The sequence below is a fragment of the Neofelis nebulosa genome, chromosome 7, assembly GCF_028018385.1.
Source record: "Neofelis nebulosa isolate mNeoNeb1 chromosome 7, mNeoNeb1.pri, whole genome shotgun sequence".
NCBI lineage: Eukaryota > Metazoa > Chordata > Mammalia > Carnivora > Felidae > Neofelis > Neofelis nebulosa.
Window position 1 is genome coordinate 82,964,297 of NC_080788.1, and position 26,821 is coordinate 82,991,117.

Here is a 26,821-nt window from a genome sequence, read left to right on the forward strand (position 1 = left end):
ACTCTAAGATTTAAAGTAAAGGCATATACTGACCATAGCCATGTATGAAGTTTTAAGTTTTCATATTCAATGATTAAGAGCCAACATTAGTGAACATTGTTGCCAAGAAGCACCCCCCCCCCCAGGCTTGTGGATGTGTGCCCTCAGGCCAAGTGCCTGTGTGATTGCCTTCAAATGTGTCAGGAAGACATTACACTCAGATCTATGAAATCAAGGGATAGATTTTAGGGAGATGAAGGTCCTTCTGCTAAACAGATGACTGGAAAGATTAAGTAAGTAAATAGTGAGGAGGAAAATTCCAGGCTCCAACTGGAGTCAAGATGTAAAGCAGCAGCAGCTAAGCTAACAGGCCATGGTGACAAGGATTAAAGATGAACTGAATGTCCTCAGGGAGAAAGCCAAATGAGGATCTCTGCCATCAAAAAACACAAAAATGTATTTAATGCCTAAACAACATAATCAGCAAGTGGAAAACTAGAGTTAGCCTGAGATAATGTTTGCTTAAGGAGCAGGTCCGGGAAGGAAGATGAACACTAGAGTAGATTTTATGGGGAGCTCCCAGAACACACAAAATACATTATGATGACTCGAAGTGAAGAAAGGTGGTTTTGGCTTTTAGGCAGGCGATGGGCATGTATAGAGCCTGGTCACATGGGTTAGAGAAAGAGAGAATTGTTGGACTAAGATAGGGAATAGAAGTATAAACAAACCTCCTTGGTGCAGTGGAATTCACCCTTCACAATTAGAGATCCTGATTTCTACTATGTTGCCCTCTTTGGCTCAGCATAAAATTAGTTTCTATGAGGAAGGAGCTAGTCTCAAGTTAGAGGGTGTTGAGGAAAATGTATTCTGAGGAGAGGAGAAGAGAGAACAGAGCTCCCCAATCCTATTTGTATGAGTTTGTCTCTTAATAGCCTTCCTTTGAGTAGGGCACTGTGAATACATTTGCATTTCTTAACTCAAACAAATGATAGGCAGCTGCTTGGTTGAGAGAGAAACATTGGCTACTATGTTAGATATTCAGAATAAAGAAGAAGTGGAACTATATTCTTCAGAGTTGGGTGAAAAAAAATCATAGCTCTAAAGTAAGAGAATGTTGGGGTCATGTTTGAAGGTGAAAAAATTTACAACTGGCTTAAATAGTGAGTTCTCTTATATGGGCTCTTTGTTAATTAATGGAAGATCTGTGTTAAGCCCTCAAATCTTATGACTGAAATAATAGCACAATATGCAGTATTCAAAGGGCTTTCTTCTTAAACATTTGTACCCTATTCATAGTCAGTGCCCATTCATAGTCAGTCATGCTTTCTGATGCTGGATTTCTTTCCACGATTTGTACATATTTGTGTACAGTGACTCACATAGCTATTTTAAGGAAAGAAGAAACAGTTTTGTGATTTATCATAAACTAGTATGGAGCTCAAAGATTTTTAAAAATCCATTTTCATTTACTATTTGTTTGAATTTAGGTATCACTAATAGTAGGTAAAGTTTGGTAGGTAAAACAATGCAAGACAAACTCTCAGGAGCCAGAGTTCAGTACACTATCTGATCAACCCCTGTCTGATTATTCTTATTCTTCTTTGGCCCTACCCGCATATGCTCATGCCTGCAGATCCCAGTGGCCCAGGAAAGTATCTAGTTGGTTTCCTGGTTGCTTTAACACAAAGAAAATTAATTCATATTTACAGATTCATGTATAGTAAAAGTACTTTTAAAATGTGAAATACATATTTTCCTTATATACAAGATTGTTGTAAAAAAATCAAACAATAGACAAGTGAGAACTTTCCTTTTATATTCTTAGGGTTTACCCCCATTAACAACTTGGCATATATTCTTCTAGACCGTATTTATATTCATATTTATGTAATTTTTAAAGCATGTTTGTTGTTCTTGTTTAACCAACTGTCTTGCTTCCTATTATATTTTAGGATCTCTTTCTGGATCAGTGTTACAAAGATCTGCTTTAGTTGTTCTACTTTATTGATTGATTTGTGCATAATGCATGCAAAGATACAAAATGGCAAACATTGAAAAGGATGTCTCTCTCTTGCCCCTTATTCTCCTGCCTCACAGTTCCCCTCTCCAGAAGCAATTATTGTTATCAATTTCACGTAAATCCTTCCAGACCAAATGCAACCTTCATTATTCCCTTCAGTATACAAACAAGCTATACAATATCACAGTCTGAAAGAGGAAGAACTCTTCCTCATTTTGTACATTCCCTTCCAGCTACCATCTCATTTCTTTGCTCCCTTACAGCAGTAATCCCTAAAAACTTTTCTCTAATTATGGTTTCCTATTCCTCTTCTCACACCCTTTGATGAACTCACAGCAATCTCGATCTTTATGGTCTGTTTAAGAACTCATTGGGCTATAAAGGTTTGGCTTCTTCTTCTACCTTGGGGCAATTTGGAGAGTATTCTCCATTTCAGAACTCCATGTAGGTAAGCCGATGCATTCTTTGAGACTGCATTACAGCTCAACTTTCCCCAACCCTGCTTATGTTCTTCCTCTTCCTCAAGAGTTCATCCCAAGAATACTCCCTAATAAACTTCCTGCACACCAATATCCACTGTAGAGTCTGCTTCCCAGGAAACCAACTGTGACATCCTCTAGTGGTTCCCCATCTCAGAGGAAAAGCAAGTCTTGCAATGGCTCTGTGTGTCTCTCCTTCTTCTACTGCCAACTTTTCTGGCTACATCTCCTACACTCTCCTGTTTGTTCAGTTTTATTTAGGGGTTCCCTAAGTATACTAAGCAAACTCCCACTTGTGAGATTTTGCACTGGCTTTTCTGACCTCCTGGGGTATGCTTCCCCCAAATGCACTCCTGTCTCAGTCCTCATTTCCTTGAGATCTCTGCTCAAATATCACTTTATCAGAGCTTGTCTCTTTACCGCTCTGTATAAAGTAGCATCCCCACTACCACCCTAGCACTCTTTATTCCCCTTCTTTTTGATATAAAATGTACTAAATTAATTTTATTGTTGTCGGGGAAGGTGGCTGAGGGAGTTCCATGTTCCTGCTTTGTGATCCCCTTCCAGCTGCATTTCTTTCCCTAGGGACCAGGCACTCTTAAGGAAGGTGGGGTAGAATCTTAGCCTCAGTTTGAAGAAGTTGGAGTTGAAAGGGGGCTGGGGGTGCACCATGACCAAAGGGGCCATTTCTCATGTTTCTTTCCTCATTTTCACTGCCTCTTGAGCTAGGTGGATTTTCTCTTCTTAGCAAGTAAGAGTATTTGCTAGGGAAAGCAGGTAAAAAAATAATAAAACCCATCCCCTGCAGGAAGAAACCACACCATCAACACCAACAAATTGCTGTGTTCCTTTTACAACAAAAGGGACTTGAATTTTTATAAAACCAAATGTGGTATTTCAGTGACTTTTTGATAATGTACAGGCCTTTTTTGTGAATTTAAATTTCTTTCTTTCTATATTTATATTTTAGGACCGATCTCATTTTTTAAAAGTTTATTTATTTATTTTGAGAGAGAGACAGAGGGAGTGCAAGCAAGAGAGGGGCAGAGAGAGAGGGAGAGAGAGAGAATCCCAAGCAAGCTTTGCACTGTCAGCACAGAGTCCAGTGCAGGGCTTGAACTCACAAACCATGAGACCATGACCTGAGCAGAAATCACGAGTTGGATGCTTAACTGACTGAGCTACCAAGGCTCTGCAGGATGATTCTCGTTTTTAATAAGGTTTTAAAAAAAAAGTGTCTAGCGAAAAATAACTTTTGTTTTTGCCATGTGATGTTCCACAAGTGCAGCTGTAGAAAAGTGCTTATCAGTTGTATAAAAACCACCTTTGATAGAAAAAAAAAGAGACAATTATATTCCCTTTTATGTAATCTTTATACTAATACTTTTTAAATAAACTTTGTTGGGATTGTTGCTCTTTTACTCGTTAACTTACAGAAAATGTAAATATTTGTGAGTGCTTTTTTGTCTGTCTTTTATATTTTAACTTTGTTTCTGATGTTTTATTTTTCATATAGAAGTATAACACTTTTGTGCAGTGGAGTTTATCAGTTTTTTCTTATGGGCTTTGTGTCATGCTCTAATCTTCCTCACTTTGACATTACAGATATTTTTCTCATATATTTTCCTGCAATCCTTTTAAGTTTTGATTTTTTATATTTTAAATATTTTTTTACTTGAGAATTTATCCTGATGTACATCTTAAAAATATGGGAATATAAAGTTTTTTTAAAATCAAAGATCAATAGTACCATAGTGTCCAAATATCTGTTGAACAAATTGTCTTTTCTCTCACTGATGCCAACTCCATCAATTTCTATTTCTCGCTTTATATTCTGTTCCATTTATCTATTCATTTGTGTATAAATACCACATTACTTTATATATTATAGCTTTATAATGTTTCTTTAGTTATCTGGCTGGTTTTATCTCTACCCGCAACTAAAAGTTCTGAAATTAATGATATTTGCAAAATATTTCCATCTTTGTTGCTTATTTTTCCACTTAAATTTTATAATCAACTTGTCTCGTACCAAATAAAATTCTATTGGCTTTAGCATTTTTTTTTTTGTATTTAGAGATGAATTAGGAAGAATTAACATTTTCATAATCTTCAGTCTTCTTATCCAAGAAGTTTCTTTATCCAAGTCTTTCTACATTCCTGTCACCATATGTTTCCTTTTTCATGTTTTTAAATTGTTGTAAATATGTTTTTATTCTGAATGTATTGAGATTATCATATGATTTTTTAAAATTTTTTTTCAAACTCTAAGCTAACATTGCTTTCCTGGAATGAATCCAACTTGGTCATGATTATTATCTTTTTTATGTATTGTCTTCATTTGTGAAAACTGGTCTACTTTCTGGTTTACCTGTACTCCTCTGGAGTGCTCCCTTAGAGCTCCCTAAAATGTTGGATTTTTACCAGTGCCCCTTCTCTTTGGTAGATTCTGAGCTCCAGTTGTCGTCCCTCCAGCAGTGAAAACGGCTAAAACTGAAATCTCAGCTTTAAACTTCTTAGCTTTGCTTACAAATCTGCAAAGGCCTTAAGGGGTAAATGGTTCCAGCTATCTCATCTCTGAATTTCCATTCTCTGTGGGATGTTAAACTCTCAAATCCCTGCTGCCTTGGCAAATCTCTGATGCCTCCAAACTGATTCTTTTTTATTCAGCATGTGTAGCTGTTCTCGGTGAGATGGTTTTTCTGCACAGGCACATCTGCCACAACCAGAAATGGAAATCAAGAAATGATATAAAATAGAAGTTTAAGATACTGCTAAAGTGTAGTAGTCGTATCAGGAATTATAATTTGTGCCCAGACCTTGGGAGGCAATGAAAGTAGCACAAACTACCTCAAATACCAAGAATGTCATTTAGCACCGCGTGGGATGTGCAGATGATCTGGCTGTGACATCCATCATTGCACCTATCGCAGGCTGGTTCAGCTCATCTCAAGGCTGGCTGGCATCTTCTTTCTCCACAAACGCTTCATGTGCATCCCATCAGATACCTCCTCCAGGATTACTCAGTTACCCATACCTGGAAATGAAGAGTTACTCATGCTCAGCATCTCTGTTTCTACACCCACCAGGTCCATCTGGTTACCAAATCATGTCTGTTATATCCCCCTATTGTTTCTACAATATGTTTACTCTTTTCCATTCCCACTGCCTTTGCCTAAGTCCAACTATCATCATTCTTTTTCTGAGTTGTTGAAAAAACCCTTAATCCCACCCTCCTATTAAAACAAAGAATGATCCTTCTAAAATACAACTTTCATCCAAGCTTTTGCTACTGTGCTTAAAATCCAACAGTGGCTGCTTATAATTCATAGCTTATAATATGTAATATATAAAATTATATATATTATACATATTTGCCTCGCTCCCCCACCCCCAGCAAATACTAAAGGCAGGCACTGTGTGCTATGGGATACTCAGAAACCTCTGTCCTTGTACAGGGGCTGTTCCTGCCTAGAATATGACTGGACCAAATGACAACCTCTCTGGACCATGGTTTCCTCCTCTACAATAGAGGAAATTGAACCAGGAGATTTCCAACTCCAACACTTCGTGATTGTGAATCATTGCTTTAGGATGTGTTATGTGTGCCTTTAAAAATGAAGTTGATGTTTATAATAACATCTATATTTACGTTGTGAATATATATAGAGAGTAATGTAAAACATCAGTTATGTAATGTTTTTGTGACAACAATCGATTTTGATCTGTGTGAATTCATGAGTCAAATGGGAAATTAAATCATGACTGAATTCAATTGTAATTGCAGTCCTCTGACACTAACGGCCACAGGAGCCCCTTAGGATTAAGATGTACTGTAAATTGTGATCCTAGACATCCCTTCCTCTGGGCTGGCTTCAGGTGTGACGAGTTCTCTTATTTTCTGGTTCTATTTCTTGTCTCTCTGCTCACTCCCTCCTTTACACTCTGGGTTTCTCATACCAAGGTGTTTTCAGCTCCTGCATCAAACTGCCCTATACTCTCCTGCTTCCAGGTCTTCCTGTAGGATGCCTTTTCTTCCTGGAATGCTTTCCTCCCAAATCCAGCTCTGATTCCCTCTTACTTGTTCTTTAGAACTTGGCTATGCCTCACCTCCTCTGACCAGCTTCTCTTATTCTGAGCAAGGTACCCACCCCCTCCTTCTCATTCTCATGATACCATCTGCAGATACCATCACTGTGCTTTTCAAACATTATTATTTACTTATCTGCTATCTCCCCAAATTCTAAGATCCTTGAGGACAGGGGCCATATTTTTTTGTTTGTTTGTTTTTTGGTTTTTGGTTTTTTTTGTTTTTTTGTTTTTTGTTTTAATTCCAAGAGCTGAGCTCAGAGCTTAATATATAATGAATATTTTATAACATATTAATTTATAATTAAACGAATAATTGGGGTATCTGGGTGGCTCAGTTGGTAAAGGGTCAACTCTTGATTTTGGCTCAGATCATGATCTCACAGTTTGTGAGATCAAGCCCAGCATCAGGCTCCACACTGGCAGCAAGGAGTCTACTTGGGATTCTCTCTCTCCCACTCTGTCTGCCACTCCCCTGTCTCACAGAGTACAAGGTGGGGAGGGGCAGAGAGAGAGGGAGACACAGAATCTGAAGCAGGCTCCATGCTCTGAGCTGTCAGCATAGCCTGACATGGGGCTCAAACCCAAGAACTGTGAGATCATGACCTGAGCCGAAGTCAGACGCTTAACCAACCAAGTCATCCAGGCACCCTTTAAAAAAATGTTTAAAAAAAAATAAATGAATGATTATATTTCACAATGAGAGCCATTAAAGAAATACATTTCCCTTATAGGAATCTTAGAAGAATCCCTCTTACAGCTAACTTTGTCAAGTGCTTCTATGCCTCTATTTGGAAATTTTATATATATATATATATATATATATATATATATATATATATATATACACACACACACACAGACACACACACACATATGCATGTACATATTTATACATATAAACTTTTGGTGTTTGACAGACTTAGGGAAAATTATGTTTAGATGTTTCTTAAATTTTCTGAAGAATATGTAAATTCTCACATAAACATAGTTTTCCAGACTGATACTAATACTTGGTTCTGATCAGAAAAATATTGTTTTGATTTTATCATCTTTCTTCTTTTGTGCTGGCAAGAGCTGACAGCTATTTAAATGAGAATTAAAAATAGGACCCTGTGAAGTACGTGTTCCTTTTTTTTTTTCCTGCCAGGATATAACTGACCATAGAACTGAGGTTACATCTCTCTCTTTTCTAAAATAAAATTGTCACAGACTATGCTATCAAATTCTAGATAAAAGCCAATAATGAAAAAGATAACTCCTAAGACATATTCTAGTAGTCCAAATACTTTCTTCACTTCTAGTAGAAAATATGCTTTTTCTCCTTACTCTTGAAAGTTGTTCGAAGAATCTGAAAGTTAAAGTGCCACCAGTTGGTAGCCATATAGTCTGTGATTCATCCACACTGAGTTGTTTTGACTGCTGGATGTGTCTTCCCTTTCTGTATTATCATCATAAATGAAAGAACCTCAGCTTAAAGGAAGCAGGTGCTGAGGTGTGAAAGAAATAGAGTAATTGCTTGTCTGAGAGGGAGCTGTGGAAAAGCCCTTTAGCTTTGGGAAGGCAAATTCTTATTTATCATTGAAACTGACTGACTAGACCAGGCCCAGTTGGAGTTGGAAGCTGGAAATGGACTCTAAGTATATTCCTACCCAAGATCTGACATGCCATTATTCATTCATTTGCTCCCTCGTCAGACAGTCATTGAGTTTTGTAACAAAGAAGTCTATATGACATCCATTGTGCCACCTCAGAACTGCTGGTCACTCTGACTTAACAGTATCTTAGGAAAGTGGGAATAGGGCGGGAGGAGCTTGTTGAAGGCAGAGGCAGGCCCGAGGTTCTTTAGTGATTCTCTAACATCCCAGAACTCATTTATTTAGCAAACATTCATTGGTGTCTGTTAGGGGCCCAGTGGTGTTTTAAGCCATCTGTGCAAAGATAAACCTGAGAGAGCAACTGCCAACTAGAGTGCCCTGTTTGAGAAGCTAGGAAGGAAGTACCAGACCATTAAGATGTCGGGCAGTAGCAGAGCCTGGGAGCACTGAGGAGGGGACATGAAGCCAGCTGAGGGGAGTCATGAGGCTTCCAGACCAGGTAACCACTGAGCAGACTGTCAAGAGATTAGGAGAGCAGTAGCAAAGGCAAGAGAAGAGATTGCAAACCTCATCTGATTTGGTGCTCTCTTTAGGGAGACTCTGGCTGACCATTCTTAATAGAATTTTCAACCCTTTTATTTAAACTTGTCTCCGAATGATGTTTGGCTAATTCTTCCTATAAGTGATTCTCGGAAAATCTCCAACCCAGGAAATTCTTTTATCTAATTTATATCTACCCCCCCACCCCTCCTGGAAATTCAAGCACTCTCCTTTAGTTCTGATTTTTGTGGAAACCATGAGAAGGGTGCTGATGAGGAAGTTGAAAGTTTTGTGAATTTATCTGACCCTGGGAGTCAGAATGCTCAGTGCTTCGTGGAGGAGCTCACTGGTAAGGAGGCACAATGCAATTTTCTTCTACTATTTCTTTTTTGGTTATTTCTCCCATGAGATATGTATCTATAAGACAGTCCCATTAACCAGTAGGTGGTGTAGTTTATTAGGAATACAAGGCCTTAGCAGATCTGTATCAGTTTCTAAAGGGGAGCTAACTTTCTTAGTTATGAAGAACGTTCAGAGTATTTTGTATTTGTAGTTTTATCTATGCGAGCCTGGAAGGGCATGAATAATCTTGACAATATTCTGGGCAGTATGTTTACTTTCACTGGGGCTTCCTCAGGAGTGGTCTACTACGTGACTGGACACTGCCAGTCAGAACTTAAAATTCTTTTCTAAAACAGCTGTCCAAGTCACTTGCATGCCTCTACTGAATTATTATTATTCATGATTGGTCTGAGCTGTTTTGGGTATTAAAAGATAGTTGCACCATTTCAGTGTGTCTCCTTAGCTAAAGTAAAAACCCATGCGGCGGGGTATCGAGGAAGTCCTGCACACAAGATTGTAAGCTTCTCAAATGAGCTTTCTTTTGTAACCAAGCAACCAACACATTAGACACCCCTTTGCCATCAGCTAACATTCTCTGAGAACTTAGGTCAGTGCCTAAAATAACCCTGCTAATTGTGAGGGGGCACATGTGGACTGGAATTTCAGTTAGCAGTCTGGGAGCTGAGGGACTGAGGATTTGAAACCTTACTGTAGTTACGGTTCATAACTTGTAGGCAGTTAGTCCAAAGCCTGTTAGTGTGCAGGTAAGGAAAGAAAAGTTATATTTTGTGTTTTATGTTCGTTGTTCATAAAACTGGTTAACCGGTGACAGCTGGTTAAAAACCAGGTCTGCTTGAGTTACAAGATCTTGGCTAGCTGTGCTCTGCTTTAACCTGCTGGTTGGTTGTGGAGTAACTGACAGAAGTGGATTGTTTGGCTGAGGAACGTGACATTTCGGCAGTCTGTGTAGGAGCCTACGGTACTTTGGACCCCTTCTTGCCTCACAGTGCAGGTAGGATGTTGTTTGTATGGAATTCTTTATAAGCTGGACAGAGGTCATAAACTGTTCAATTCCACAGCTGGAAATGAGAGTCTCAAGTGTCGCTGCTGCACCAACATAGTTGGTGGGCACTACATTTCACTCCCTACCTTGACGTTATGCCGAATGACGTTCTTCGTGTTCTTACCCAAGTGCACTGAAATTCTAGGACATTAGGGAAACTAATGGAGTTCATACAAAGTATGATTTATCTGGCATGTGGAAAATGCCTCTTTACAATTTATCTTCCTCTTTTCTGTATCACTTCCCTTATTCTAGATCCAAAAGGCAGGCTTTTATATTTGTGAGAAATGATGGGAGGAGATGTTAAGCTTCTTAGTATAATTTTCATATATTTTAAGAGCACTTAAAAAATTTTATCTTTAGACTAAGATGAAAATCACCACTACTCTTTTCCAAATAACCTCACTTAACTTTCTGTTTGTGACCCATATTAGTTTAGTTAACATAAAATGCTGCAGTATTATTGCTCATCTTTCTCCAATGTTGACCTATGTTATGAAGTATCAGATTTAGTTTTGGCTTCCAGGTATCTGGCATATAAAATAAATCTGTAAATGCTGCAAATGATGCTTTGGACCTTCCACCTAGTGGGTTATTTAATCCAGTAATTTTTCAAATTTATACATATACCTCATATCATATGACTGATGCATTTCTGAAACATATGTCAAGTGGGGTTTTATAGTTGGAATTATTTAATAAATACTTAGAAAGCTGATCACTTTTAAGAAATCCTTGTGTAAAATGAAGAGGAAGTCACAACTTAAATTATGCTTTGATCATTCTTTTCGCGCATCAGGTTCTTAATTTGAGGTACACTAATGTTGCGTAACTTAGGATAAATTTCTCAGGAGCAAAACCTGCCTTTTCATTATCAAGGAAAAGTGTGTATATGTATCTGATCATGCGAAGCCTTTTGGGTATTTCTAGAAAAATGTTTGTGTGGTGAGATTTGGGAGTGGCCTATTGGCTATGTTGGATATTAAATTGTGGCTTTGGTAGAGAAAGATTTTCTAAAGGTAAGGATCATGGTCTGAAACAATTAAAAAGTTAAAATTGAAAAGAATATTATCCTACTCTTTGTGCATTATGTCAATTTAATGAACCTGAAAATATGTAATATTGTGGCTTTTTATAACACATTATATCTATTGCAATCTCAGGAATTATCAACTTCACCAATAAAAAGTTGCAAATATTTGACAATCTTGGACATAAAAATGACAATTTTGTGTGGCTCATTCCAATTGTTTAATGAACATAAACTCATTTTAATGAAAGTTTAGCCTTAATCACCAAAACAATAGTAGCAAGTGTCAAATATTCTCATCAAGTATGAGAGCTATCTTGTTAAAAACAAGATCATCAGGGGTCACACTTCCTGTGAAGAAACCCAGTAGTATGTGTTATTCCCCCCCCCCCCCCCCCCCCCCCCCGCTTTTGTTTCCCTACTCCTTAGCTTCTTTGGTCTTTTAAAAAGAACTTACTGTGTCTGCCAAGTCCTACCTACGGTATTTATTAGATCCGGTGACTGTGGGAATACATCCTTAATGACTGAGGGTAGCAGGGTTTGGGATGTCTTTGAGAAGGTTCTTCCTGTAGTAGCTTGTCAATGACCAAATGTAAGTTGCAATTTTAGGGTTTCTCTATGTGTGCTATCTCAGTGCTCTCCTTTTTCTAATTTCTAATTTCCTTAGGTCATTGTTTGAGACTTTTTTATGTAAGTGTTCAGTGCTATAAATTTTCTCCTAGATGCTGCTTTAGCAACAGTGTAAGACATTTTATATGCTGTATATTTATTTCTATTAATCTAAAAATGTCTTCTAATTTACTTTTTGATTTCTTCTTTGACTCATGAATTATTTAAAAGTGTATTATTTATTTTCTACCTTCTTAGGGATTTTCCAGAGGTCTTTTGTTATTGTTTTTATTATTCTACTTTAATTTCACTGCAGCCAAAGAGCATACTTTTTATGACTTGAATCTTCTAAAATTTATTAAGACTAGTTTTATGATTATGATCCATCTTGCTAAATACTCATAGGCACTTGCTATTGTTTGATAGAGATTTCAAAAATGTTAGGTCAAGAAGCACATGGGTGGTTCAGTTGGTTGAGCATCCGACTCTTGGTTTTGGCTCAAGTTATGATCCCAGGGTTGTGGCCTTGAGCCCCACATCAGGCTCCGTGCTCAGTATGGAGCCTACTTAAGATTCTCTCCCTCTATCCCTGTGTCCCTCCCCTGCTTGCTCATGTGTTTGTGTGCATGCACATGTGTTTGTGTGTGTTGTGTGTGTATGCACGCTTGCGTGCTCACTCACCCTCTGTCTCTAAAAAATAACATAACATAGCATAAAATGTCAGGTCAACTTGGTTGCTAGTGTTGTTCAAATATTCTCTCTCTATAATTGCTTACTGATTTTATGTCTATTTGTTCTATCAATTATTGACAGAGGGTTATTGAAATATCCATTCAAAACTGTAAATTTGTCTAAATCTTCTTGTAGTTCTATCAGTTTTTGCTTTATGTATTTTGAAGCTCTCTCATAAAATCATGGACATTTAGGGTTATAATGCCCCCTTAATGAACTTATCCCTTTATTGTTATGAAATGGCTGTCTTTATCCCTGTTAATATTCTTTGCTCTGAAATTTACTTTTTATGATATTAATATAGCTACTCCAGCTTTATTTTAAAGGCTTTTTCTGTTAAGTTTCTATCTAAAGTATTTCTGTAAAAATAAACTACATAACTTTTATGTATTAATATATTTAGCTTATTAATTAAGGTATAAGTAGAATTCACTAATAATTTTCAGACGTTCTTCTACAATTCCTTCTTCACAGTGGCAGGGTTTCTATAGCTATCATACCTCCACTCTTATGTGATTGTCATTGTATAGTAACCTTCTTTCTATATAATGCATGGTATTTATATATTTAACATGTAGCAAGAAATGGGCACTGACCAGTCACAATGGATGCCAGCAAACAATAGGTGTGGCCTTACTGCTGCATGCTGGCTAAATATCTGTCCTTGAATATATAACAACTGATGATCCCTGAGTTAGGTACAGGAACCGTTTTTCCAGGCATACATATAATGCTACCTTTTGTAAAAACTCTTTTTAAAAAAACATTGCATAGGGATCTGCTTTCTTTTGTTTGTTTTAAAGTTTATATATTTATTTTGAGAGAGAGAATGAGTGGAGGACGAGCAGAGAGACAGGGGGACAGAGGATCTGAAGCGGGTTCTGGACAGACAGTAGAGAGCCCAATGCGGGGCTTGAATTCACAGACTGTGAGATCATGGCCTGAGCTGAAGTCAGATGCTTAACTGACTGAAACATCCAGGTGCCTGATACTTTTTTTTTTTTTTTTTTTAAAGAATGCTTATCTGTTTAGAACCCCTAAAGCTATTCAATAAGCAAGTTAACAAGTATATAGACTTCTTAAGGCATGGCTTTCTTATATTAAGGGAATAATCCATAAGGGAACTCATTTTTAAACTTTTATTTTAGATTTTGGCTGATGTTTCAGGTAGCAAATATTTGTTCATTAATTCACTAGTTATTTATTGAGGCCCTCCCCTATCATATGTCAGCCATTGAGAATTCAAGAATGAACAATACTACCTTGTTCCTGCCCTTAAGAAGTAGTCAGGGAGGGAGGTCTATTGAGGGTTTTTGCAAAACCCAGGATGACGTACAGCAGTGTGTGGGTGGTGTCTAAGAGGGCACCCTTCGTCCTCACAGGATCTCTCAGGATGTAAGAGCCAAAATAAATTAATCCATTTCCCAAAAGGTAGGACCTATTTTGTAACATGTATGTTATTTTTATTCTTCCAGGGATTTTTACCATTTACTTGGTCATCAGTGCATTTTCAATGATTGATTTTTTTTGTCCATGTCTGGGGTTTTACTAGAGCTTTCACTCCACTTACCATACTCGATGCAGGGTATATTACCTCGTGGAGTGCCTTACACACTCTTGGAGCTCAACAAATATTTGTGCAATGAATTTTTACTTCTGTGCATGGAGGATATAGGAAGAAATTGGAGCTGTCCTTCAGCCCTGTCATGAGCTGGATATCACCCAAAGGAAGTGACTGTCACCAGATGACACTCCATGGCAGAACTGGAGGAGGCATCTTCAGGGAACAGGAGTGGGCTATCATGATATGCATATAGGACTGAAATCAGAACAACAAAATAATTTCGTGTGTAGAGTCTTCTGTGTACTGAGAACAGTTCAGGCAAAAGCAGCTTACGTCACCACAGGCCCTGGGTGGGATTTACACATGCCTTTGTTCCTTTCCATACAGTGTAGCCTCAGCAGCTTGGCCACAGGAATAAATTAGCTTTAGTCACCAGCTAGTTCAGGCAGCTTCAAGAGGGCTGGCCTAGGGAAGTCTGGCTGGTTTGGTTGTACTACTGGCAAAGCCATTTAGAGGGTTTGAACCACAAGTCAGTAATAGTAGGTAAATCGTTACATGTATTTTCTCCCCTTTTCTTTTTCTTGTCAAAACACTTTAGAAAGTGTTAGATAAACCCAATTTAGAAATGAGGGAAATTTCTAGGAGTGTCTGGGTGGCTCAGTCGGTTAAATGTCCTACTTCAGCTCAGGTCATGATCCTGCGGTTTGTGAGTTCGAGCTCCCATAGGGCTCTCTGCTGTCAATGCGGAGTCTGCTTGGAATTCTCTGTCTCTCCATCTCTCTCTCAAATATAAATAAACATTAAAAAATTATAAAAAGAAATGAAGGAAATTTCTAGAGCTAGATGACGGGTACATGAGTGTTTATTTTATTATTACTCTTTATACTCTACATATAAATTATGTATTCCTCTGTGTGTTAAAACATTTCTCATGATAGAAAATACACAAGTATGAAAAAATGTTTCAAACGTAATGTTAAGTGAAAGAAACAAAAGAATACATACTGTATTCTTAAAGTATTCATTTCACTTAAGTAAAGATCAGAAACAAGGAAAATTAAACTGTTTTATTTAGGTGTGCATACTAATTAGCTAAAATGATGAAAAAAGAAGCAAGAAGTGATTACTATAAAGTAATAGCCTTGATCACCTCTAGGATACATGGGGAACATCTTGGCTGTCAGCAATGTTCAATTTCTTTAGCACAGTGGTAGTTACGTATGTTTTCATTTTATGATAATTTGTTAAGATGTACATTTATGATTTATAAACTTTTATCCATGCCATATTTTACAACACAAAAATAAAATTTAGTGTAACAAATAGGAGAGAAATAAGGAATTTTCATTCTTATTCATTTAGAAGTATCATCTTTTTTTAATGTTTATTTTGAGAGAGAGAGAGAGAGAGAGAGAGAGAGAGAATGAGCAGTGGGAGGGGCAGAGAGAGAGAGAGGGAGAGAGAGAATCCCAGGCAGGTACCACACTGTCAGCACAGATCCCAATTCAGGGCTCCATCTCATGAACCATGAGATTATAACTTGAGCCAAAATCAAGAGTCGTATGTTTAACCTACTCAGCCACCCAGGTGCCCCAGGACTATAATTTTTTATACAATTAGGAAGGCTGCTACTTGCAGAAAGTTTTAGATATTGATTTTGGGCTTGCATATACAGGTCTCTATCTGTTATAGTTCAGAAGATGAATGTTGTCGATAATGCAAAGCTTTGATATTGATGCTTAGAAATAAAACTTGGATAACATTTTGACACAGCAGTAGTAATAGTAAACAATATCACTATGAATATATGATGTTTGGGATAGTATTATACACATTTTCTATCAGATTTATTATTATATATTTGATATTGTTATATATTATCAAACTAAAAATGATGAGTGTTATACATTTTACATGCTTAATTTTTGAAGCATCAATCACTTAAAAAGAGAAACAGATCCACACAATGTTCATTTGTTACATGGTTTTTAACTTTAAAAATCCCACAATTACAGTTGATAAATTTTTACTTATACCGAACACTATTAAAAGTAGAACCTGTTGAGTAAGTGCATATGTACCTGATAAAAAATTAAAGCTTTTCAGTAAGAAGTTGTGTTTGTATGAACTGAAACAATGTATCTATACTTAGCTATTATTTCTAAGCTTAACTGTAATTGATATATCCAAGAAACTCCTGAAACTTAGAGATTTTGCTTCTAGAAGCCTCTTTGTGTTTGACCCACTTATATGAGGTCTTTACTGCCAAGAAAAAAGAGATGAGAAGAAAAGCTAGGGAACACTCACTAACATGTTTCATCAGCTTGATCCATGGAATTATCAACAGGAAACAGGGAATATAAACAGATTATTCTTAGCAATGATCTTGCTTGCAAAAACCTGAGCAGTTTTTTTGTGGAGAAGTGGGCACCCTCCTACATCCCATAACCTGATAATTTGGCAGACTGCTACAAAGTATTTACTTGATAAGATTATTAATTAATATTTTGTGAAAATGAAAATACTGCAATATGTCTGATGGATTTTTATTACAAGAAGAGAAAGAATATTTAATATTCAATCACTTACCATTTCCTATACTTTTGTCACTTTGGGACACTGCACATCCTTCTCCTCAGTCCCTGGTTGGAAGGAGGGTGCAGGTACCATACAGGTTGTACAGGTGTCAATGGTTATAATTGCATCCATATAGTGTATCTACCAGGATTTGTAAGTTGTTGTCAGTGTGAGTGCCATTGTTACCTAGAATGATAAAGCTTTGGATAGAAAAAATGGAACTGACCAGTTCTATGCTGTAGGGCTAATCACCACCCATGGGGAGAAATCTATATCCTCCAATGTTTATCCTTTTTTTTTTTTTTTTTTTACCAGTTTTGCCAAATGTTGCTGGAATCTAAAGCTATAAGTCATACTTACCATCATGTTATAAGATACTTCTCCCCCATCGTCTTTACCCTTGTTGTGAACAAATCTCTTTTTTCTTTAAGTCAACTGAGTCAGGTACATATGCAGGGAATGCTAGGATGGATTCCCAAAGGAACAAGGGTTGACGCTTGCAGTTCCTCCTTTCAAGTACATTCTGGAGTGGTGATGACACAGCACTGTAGCAGGGCAGTTCTGCTCTGTGCAGTCATTTAGGGATCAAAGTTCTTTACATCTTAACCAGTGCTGTCCAGTAAATTATAATATGAACTGTGAGTGTGAATTCTATATGTGATTTCAAATTTTCTAGTAGCCATATTAAAAAAAAGTTGAAATGGAAAGGTAAAATAAATTTTAATAATATATTTTATGTCACCCAAATGTCAAAAAATCATACCTTTTCAACATGCAGTCAATATAAAATTATTAATAAGTTACTTAAAAAAATTTTTTTTAATGTTTTATTTTATTTTTGAGAGACAGAGAGAGACAGAGCATGAGTGGGGGAGGAGCAGAGAGAGAGGGAGATACCCAATCCCAAGCAGGCTGTAGGCTCTGAGCTGTAAGCACAGAGCCTGATGCGGGGCTCGAACCCATGAACGAGAGATCATGACCTAAGCCGAAGTTGGATGCTCAACCGACTGAGCCACCCAGGTGCCCCAATAAGTTACTTTAAATTCTACTTTAATATTAAGTCTTTAAAATCCAGTGTGTGTTTTACACCTACAGTACATCTCTCAATTTGGACTAGCCACATTTCAAGTGTTATCAGACTGAAAAGTGCAGATATAGAGGCTCTGCCATTTTTCTAGGACATCAGATTCCTCTGTTGGATCTTTTGAATCCAGCCAGCAGACAGGGAAGAGAGTGCATAGAAGAGCCTCAAAGAGATTTTTGGATAGGCCTAGCAATGAAGTATGTTACTTCCATCCCCATTCCGTTGACCAGTACTCAGTCACGTGACCCCCCTACACTGCCTGAGGCACCTGGGAAAAGTGGTTCAGCCGGGTGCCCAGGAGGAAAAGGAAATGGGTTGGTGAGCACATGGCAGAGCCTCCACCACAGCAAAGAAAGTATTATTAACCACACTTTGCAATTCAGGAAATCGATGCCCAAGAAGTTTAAATCCTGGGCTAGTTAATGGGAAAATGTAAACAGAATGCAGGGCTTTACTCCCTAGAGTGATATTTCTTCCATCAGACTGCCCTGCCTCTTCCCCTATATTTGTTTCTCAGCCTCCCATTTAAGTTTGTCCTATAGATACAGGTCTTGGAGAAAACCTGACGATTCTAATATTTTATCTCATCGGCTCTCCTAGGCTGCTCTATGACTTAATGACAGTATCCTGTTACTGCTGTTTTGGAAAATGACAAGCAGTCCAGTATAATGAAGCAAATATGCCTTATTACTGAACGGTTCAGATAATAGTACTATTCTGAGCACTGCATTATCATTTTGAGTGGGCCTTTTCCTTCCGTGTACTGAAGCTCCTCATTCAAAGCAAAGGATTATTAAGGTCCTCATCAAGCCGTTCAATCAATGGATAAATTGCATTTTATGTTATAATGAGCAGTCTGTTCAATTGGAGTTTTCAGCTTTTTAAAAGTGCTTAGGAGAATAGTAACAGAAGTGCTCTTAATGGTAAAATTATTGAATTGAAGTGCTTGGATAAGCTGCTTTATTTTTTAGATGGAGAAATAAGATAATATTCCTCAAAGCAGACTAGTGGTAAAGACTGATGGTTCTCCATGGACTACTGATTATAACACTGATTATAAGTGTCCATCAAAGGCAGCTTTTATTGAAGAAAATATAATTAGACCACTGTCCTTTAGCTTTAAATTATCCATAGCAAACTGGTTTAGGGGTTTTGTTGTCTTAAATTTTTGAATATTTTGAATACATTCACAGAGTTCAAAACTTTAAAAACATTAAAAGGTATACAATGCAAGGTCCCCATTCTGTCCTCTAATGCAGAGGTTTAGCCCTTCTCTAGCTTCTCCCTCCCTACGCCAGCTGGGTAGGTACTGATTCTTACTGATTTTTAGAACGATCTTTCTAGAGCTTGCATATGCATGTATAATGAGACATGAATGTATATTCTTATTTTCTTCCTATGTTATTCTTTTTTTAAATTTATTTATTTTTGAGAGAGAATAGAGTGGGGGAAGGGCAGAGAGAGAGGGAGAGAGAGAGTCTCTGCACTGACAGCCAAGAGCCTGATGTGGGGCTATCTCACAAACCATGAGATCGTGACCTGAACTGCAATCAAGAGTCTGATGCTTAACTTCCTGAGCCACCCAGGCGCCCCTCTTCCTATGTTATTCTTTACACACCGTTCCACATCTTGTTTTTTAAACCTAATAGGAATCTTTCTATGTCAGAATATAGAACCTTTTTGTCATCATAATTCTTTCTTATAGCTGTGTAGTATTCTACTGAGTATCTCATAATTTACTTAGCTAGTCCCCTGATGATGGACATTTAGTCTGTTTCCAATCTTTGGATATTACAAATTGTATTGCAATAAGTAGGCATGAATATAAGTCATTCCACAAAAAGTCCAAATGTATTTGAGGCATAAATTCTCAGAAGTAGGATTGCAAGTCAGTGTGTATATGTATTTGGAGTTTGATAGAAATGGCCATATTGCTCTCCCAGTGGTTGCACTAATTTTGCCCTTCAACCAGGAATGTGAAAGAGTGCCTATTTCTTACACTTTTGCCAATAGTTTTTGTTATCAAGTTTTTGAATTTTACTTTATAGCTGAAAAATGATATTTTGATGTTGTTTAAATTTATATTTCTCTTACTGTGAGAAAGATTGAGCAGCTTTTTGTATATTTGAGGACTATTTGTATTACTTTTTCTGTGAACTGTGTCCATTTCCTTGCCTGTTTTCAGTTGTGTTGTTGGTCTTTATTGATTTATGGGAGCTCTGTGTTGAGTAGCAGGATAAGGCCTTGGGTATGAGCTGAAATATTTTTTTTATGGTTGTTATTTGTCTTTTGACTTTGCTTAAGGTATATTTTTCATCACGATGAAGTTTTTTTTTTGTGCCAATGTGGTCAAGTTTATCTTTCTTTTAAGGACTCTGGAAGCTGAATCCAAAAGGCCTTCCATACTCCAAGGTTATAAATAATTTACCTGTTTTTCTTAGTAATTTTTTGTTTTCATTTTTATATTTAAATATTTCATCCATTTGGGATTTATCCAGGTACACAGTAGCTTCAACTTAATTTTTTCCCAAATATTTATCTAGTTATTAATTTTTTCTCCCACTAATTTGAGATGCCTCCTTTATCACATGCTCAGATACTCCATGTGTATTTGAGTCTATTTCTAGACTTATTCTTTTTGTTTGTTTGTTTTTATTTATTTTGAAAGAGAATGGGAAGGGGACCAACAGAGAGAGAATCCCTAGTGCAGAGCCTGATATGGGGCTCAAACTCATGAACTGTGAGATTATGACCTGAGCTGAAATCAAGAGTCAGATGCTTAACTGAGTGAGCCAGCAGGCATCACATTTCTGGACTTATGCTAACTGTCTGTCTGCATTTTGTGCCAGTGTAACATAGTTTTAATTACCAAGACTTTATACTATACTTTAATATTTGCTAGACTAGTCTGCTTTCATTGCTCTTTTGTTGTTGTTTTCTCTGGCTATTCTTGTTTGTCCACTTATGTATTAGGATCAGACTCCCATCCCCTTTCTTCAACACCTACCTCCAATAAAAACTTGTTATTTGTATTAGGAATTGCATTACATTTGTAAAATAACTTAGGGAAGTTTGATATTTTAATGAGGTAGAATCTTCCCATCCAAGAACATGTTTTTTTATCACATTTTTTCATTTTTTAAAAAACTTTTACGGTAGTATTTTAAAGTCTTCTTCCTTTGGGTCTTCCACATTTCTCTTAAGTTTATTCCAAGGTACTTTATCTTTGTTGTTGCTGTATCATTAATGGAATCTTCCGTTAAAGCTCCCAATAACTAGTTATTTGTGTATATTATGAGTATTGATTTCTAGGTATTAATTTTAAAAATTTTTACCCACTGTCTGATGAAATTTTCTTGTTTTTTGGAGTTTTCCAAGCATACAGTCCTATCATCTTTGAATAGTGGTAGGGTTACTTTTTCCTTCCCAATAGTTACTCTTCTGGTGCAGTTGGCTTTTACTAAGTTATTTTGTGGCAACAGGCAACTTGTAGATCATTGCGTTCTAGAACAATAATGTATATTTGTTGCTCATGCTACATGCCTATCACAGGCTGACCTTAGCTCTGCTCAATGTCTTTGTCATCTGGGACCATTCTGAAGGAGAATCTACATCTGGGAGATGCTGGTCTCCTGAAATCAAGAAGGAAAGAGGGATGATAGAGCCACTCCATGGCTCTTAAAATTCCAGCTACCTTCTTTTGGCTCGCATTTCATTGGCCAAAGCATGTCATATGGCCAAGCCTGATATCAGTGGGACAAGGAAGCATAATCTTTTTAAAGAGAGGAGCACTGGTTATTAGAGATCAATAATACAGTCTACTATAAGCTCTAATTAATTTTTCCAGAAAAGCAGCAAACTTTGAATAACATAACCATAGGTCTTATAGTCCACCAGCCCCAAATACTTAATTTGTCATTGTTCTATCAGTTAACTCTTGAGGCTTAACATCCACTCCACAATTCAGTATTTATTTCACATGTCTGTTGATTAGCTGGTGGTGGCTGACATAGGCCTTGCTTAGCATTGGGGGTTTTGCTTCATGTCTCTGATCTTCCTCAAACTAGTAGGTTAGCCAAAGCAGGCTGAGGTTAGGTTGAAGCAAGTGAGGGCTTGTCTCAGGCACAAAATGTAAGAGGGTGACAAAAAATTTAGTAATCAAAACAAATAATATTTTAATGTAGTATTTTATAAAGCTAAAATTAAAGCAGACAAATCCATGATGAACAAAATATCAAAATTTTAAATAAAGGCAGGATCAATAACAGTGCAGTGTTAAGCCATATTGGAGCCTGAGGCAAAAGGAAAAATCAGTAATACTGATCCTGTCTTTATGAACAATTATTGAAAATGTATATTTATTGAGTGTTATGTATAAGGCATTATGTTACATACATGATGTATATGTAGATCTTGTTTATGAGATGTATAAATACAAATTTTTCCATTTAGTTAATCAGTTGTAAGATATTTATAGCAAATAAATATACTCCTTTTCACAGTCACAGTAGTTATAACATACAGTATATAATATACATGGTGGGTTATTTATTTTTGCGTTTTATTTTTTTAATTTTTTAACATTTATTTATTTTTGAGAGACAGAGAGAGAGAGTGCACAAGTTGGGGAGGGGCAGAGAGAGAGGGAGACACAGAATCTAAAGCAGGCTCCAGGTTCTGAGCTGTCAGCACAGCATAATATATCAGTAATAAACAGTTTTATGGCATTTGCATCTGTCTTTCATATGTAGATCTCATTTTAGTTATTTCACCTTAAAGAATACCCATACAACACATACACACACACACATACACACACTCTTCTTAGGAAGACCTTAAGAAAAATAAAAAATATATTTAGTTACATGAGTAAAAAGCAGTGCTTACTGTGAGTTGTAGAATAGGAAGAGACATTGGGGGCTAGCATAAGGTATTCACTATATTAGAAGGGTTTTGTGGATTTTTTTGACAAAGTTATGAAGTAAAACTCTTAACCATCTTCTTTCTAGCTTGCTCAGTATTGTCTGTCTATCCAATAATTGCTTGTTATTTGTCAATGATGTCAGTCAGTTAGAGGAAAATATCATGGCAAACCTCGGGCATTTATAGAATTACTTACAGAAAAGTAACCAGACTTGGTCAAAAATTTGTAGTCTTGTAGGAATACTAAAATAAGTCAAGCTTCTCCTTCCCTTCCAAGGCCTTAGTATCCAGTGCCTCAATGTATAAAAAAAAAAATCTTGCTTTTAAGGTGGAAAGCCTTAAAATTAGCAAACCAGAAACACTGGCCTCAAATGAAAAGTTTACATTTAAGGTAGGAAGGGGTTAAGGAAAACATCAAGATGCAATGCCTGGTTGGTTGTGCTTATTGAATGGTGTGTTCCAGTATCAGAATGTAATTGGCTGGCTCAGCACATTGTAGGTTTTGTTTTTTGTTTTTTGTTTTTTGTTTTTTTTCCCCCCAGTTCTACCCTCCTTTTCCTTCTTACATAGAAGAAGGAACTGTTTCACTCAACCATGAAATATTTAGCATTGCAAGGCAATGTATAATTAAATGCTGGAGTGAGTGGGGCAGGCAAATGCTGTTGGAGATCAGAGGACAAATAATTGAGCTTGGCTTGTGAAAGGCACTGTAGAAGAGACAGGGTTTGAACAGGGCCTTGAAAAAAGATTCGATCACATACAGAGGCAGGACTGAGGGACAATTTAGGGAACAGTAATGCTGTGAGCAAAAGACAGGAGCCAGAATGAGTCAGGTTTATTTTGGGGTAGTCTGAAACTGTCTCCTCTGAATCTGGATAGGAGATGAAGCTGGCAAGGTAGACTGGGAGCTAGCCGGTGTGGCCTGAAGAACAGGCCATGGCCTGAAGGCCAGAGATTGGGGCTGTGCCTCTAGCTAGTCATGCGTCTTTGGCAAGTCACTGAACCTTCGAAGCTTCAATTACCTCAAATGTGAAATGATGGTTTCCGGGTGAAAAATCGCTAAGGCAGCTTCCTATTTGAAAGCAACCTGTGATTCTTTTATGGTGGTCATTGATAAACTAGAATAAAGACTTTTGATTTTATCCCAACGTTGCAGAGCCTTTAAGGTTGTTCTAAGGGATTCATGTAACAAAAGGGGAAATTTACCACATAATTAAAGGAGCATCCGTTGGTATTAAATTCAGTAAGGGATGATTATCTTGGGAAAGGCGGTTAGACATACTGGAGGAAGGAACCAGCTCAGAGGCTATGCAGATAGTTCAGACAGGAGGAGGGCAGTTGAAGTAGGAATCAAAAGAAGGGGAAAGACAAGAGTCATCAATCATTCATTCTTACTGATAATAAAAAGTTGTAGTAGGTTCTGGAGATACAGTGGTAAGTAAGACAGAAAAGGTCTTTATTCTTTTTTCTTAACATTCAAACAAAAGGAATAATCAGCAGAATTTGGTGATTGACCAATAGGGTATTTGTGTCTTGAAGAGAATGATATTTACTCCAAGGCCAAACATCCAGAGGATTGGTTTAAAAAATATTATATATTTATAAAACAGAACACAATGCAGCCATAAAGAATTATGAAACATATTTACTGATATGAAAGAATATTAATGATATACCATTGAGTGAAAAACAATACAAGTATAGAACACAAAATAGAAAGTTGTCTACCACTTTGTATGAAGAGTAGGATTATTGGTGATTTATTTATTATTCTTCAGTGATTGTGAGGGCCTACTCTGTGTGTGCCAATGTTTTGGGCTTTAGGGATAAGTGGTAAATAAGACAGACATGGTCCCTGATTAATTTTTTGTCTTTTTTGAAAGATCAGGGTGCATTCAGGGTGGTATGGCAGTAGACACCTGTGGCTGATTTTTTTTTTGTCTCTTCTAACTTTTTTGCAGTGAACTACTCATATTACCTCTGTTGAAAACTAATTTTTTAAAAAAGTTTAATAGATTCTTCCATTGGTCGTCTGTGTGGTGCGCAAGTGTGTTTTATGACCCCCTCCTTGGCTGTGCAAGTGAAGTGGAGGTGGTGCTGTTATAAATGACACTTGTCCTGGCCTGTGTTTCCTCCAGGTGCTTCCCCGAGAGGGGAGGTGGTTCCGGGACACCGGCCTCCTGCTTAGGGGACATCAGGGCACTGCCGGCGCTTTGGCAGCCAGAGTGGTCAGAACTCCCAGACGCAGTCTGGCTCCAAGGCAAATAGAGTCCTGCTGATGAGACTTTTGACTCTCTGGCTTTTTATAGTCCTCCTGAGGGCTGGTCGTTCCAGCCTGGTGTCCATTTACATTTGCTGTACGTTACTTGACACTCCTTTATTCCCGTTGAAGTTGCCTGTCCCGGAAATCTCTGTCATTCCATAAACACTGGCAACTGCCTGGCAGTGCAGCTGACCTCCCACAGTCTGAAAAACAAAATATATTCTGGCTACATTTAAAGGAAGTTTTGGGGGTGAGTTCATGGGTGAGGATTTGGCTGGAAGACGTTTGTGGGCAGAGCACCTAAAGGGTGATCTGGCGCTGATGATCACTTAGGCTCCAGGGCTCTTAGACAAAAGCCTTGTGTTATTTTTTCCTAACCTCCGAACAGCTCTTCTCCCATGATTACTACTAACCACGTCTTTCTGCTAGAATGCACTCATCACTGCCTCCTGTTTTTAAAAGGCAAGATCTTTGAGTATATGCCAAAGAGCAAACAAGCCAGCAAAAACCCCACTAAATTACTATTTTTTGAGAAAGCATTTCTGTTCCTTATAATAAATTATAAAATATAAATCAACTTATGGATACATAGATGAAGAAAAAATTACTTGCTGTCCTATTCCCCAGAGATGTTTTGGTATATTTTTTGTGTACTTATTTTGCTCTCTATTCACATAGTTTTCAGGCTTTGTTCTATCGCTTATGTAGCCTATTTATAGATCTTATGCTGTGTCTATACCAGTATTTTCCATCTAAGTAAGCCTATTCTTTCTATAGCAAATGAAAGCTATTATAATTCGGCACTTCACTGCTTCCAACATTAAGATGGCCTCTACACCCTGAACATATAATGACAGTATGTTTGTCCATTTCAAAGAAGCATTCATTTATTTTTTCATGTCAGCCCTGGCTGAAGGAAATTACTATAGTCAATCTAGCAAATCAAGACCTCAGTCTTTGTTGCTCTGTGATGAAACACCAGGGGCATTTTGACGCAGAAGTCTCCTCAGGGTCACTGATGGTCTTGACCATTGCACCAACCTGAGAGAGAAAGGAGGAACAGAGGTCCCTCTGGACTGTATCATCCTCCGTACACATTCTACCCTCTGTTTGGAATGTGAGAACCTTCTTGACATTTGTATGAGCGGTCCTGGATTACAAATCCTCCATACAGTGTAAGTGGACAAGCAACATGGAGAAAGTGTAATCACAGAGTCTACTTTTCACTAGTTTCAGAGATAAATTTCCTCAGGAATTTCCTTGTCAGTGTTCTCTCTCTGATGTGAATGCAGCCCTCTCCACCCTAGGCATCTCTGCACTGGGCTCTTTCAGCTGAATCTTGCTTTTACCTTCCCCACTCAAAGTCTGATTTATTGTCATTAAGATGTCATGCAGTTCTAAAGAAGCGAGATCTTCTGAGCTTGGGTGTTCCAGGTTTTTAGTTCACTCTACTTACAGAAATCACCTACTGTGACCCTCTTGCATTAACTGTTGATAATTCCTTTATGTCTCTAATTTCCCACAGGAGATCTTTTTGTTCAGCCATCCACTTATGGCCACACATTTTTCTCCTCCTTCCATAGATCTACACTGAGCGCTAAAATGCAGCAATGATCTCATTTGAAATGTCTTGTTCATCTTTCTCCATCCTGCTTTTTTTGTTTAATAGTATACTTCACTATTTGTAAGCCACCATCAATCTCTCCTCTTTTTTTGTAAATAGATAAGGTCTAAATCATAAAGAAACAATATAAATGATCTTATCCTTGTAAATCTCCCTTGTAGTTTTTTATTATTCATATTGTCTGTATCTCCAGCTCATTTGCCCCTTTGTTTCTTTAATTTTATTATTCATTATCAACTTACTTGTACATACCTGAATTTTCACTAGACATTCACAAGATGGTTTCTGCCTGCAGTTAAATA

At 37.4% G+C, this 26,821-nt stretch overlaps 1 protein-coding gene and 1 long non-coding RNA gene across 8 annotated transcripts in view; one reads left to right on the forward strand and one right to left on the reverse strand.

Moving 5' to 3' along the window:
- AKAP6 (A-kinase anchoring protein 6) overlaps nucleotides 1-26,821 on the forward strand; it is a 500,699-nt gene that overhangs the window by 155,934 nt on the left and 317,944 nt on the right. Inside the window, exon 1 of one of the 7 annotated variants that reach the window (XM_058738776.1) lies at nucleotides 8,971-9,057. The exons of the other annotated variants lie outside the window; for them this stretch is intronic. Coding sequence (XP_058594759.1) covers nucleotides 9,028-9,057 — 30 coding nt within the window. The 5' untranslated portion in view covers nucleotides 8,971-9,027. Of the gene's footprint in view, nucleotides 1-8,970; nucleotides 9,058-26,821 lie in introns of those variants that run through there. 7 annotated transcript variants of the gene reach the window in all.
- Nucleotides 5,333-8,229, reverse strand: LOC131517074 (uncharacterized). The gene is made up of 2 exons (XR_009264366.1): nucleotides 8,163-8,229; nucleotides 5,333-5,518 (listed from the first exon to the last, which is right to left on the reverse strand). It is a non-coding gene; the product is annotated as an uncharacterized LOC131517074 (long non-coding RNA).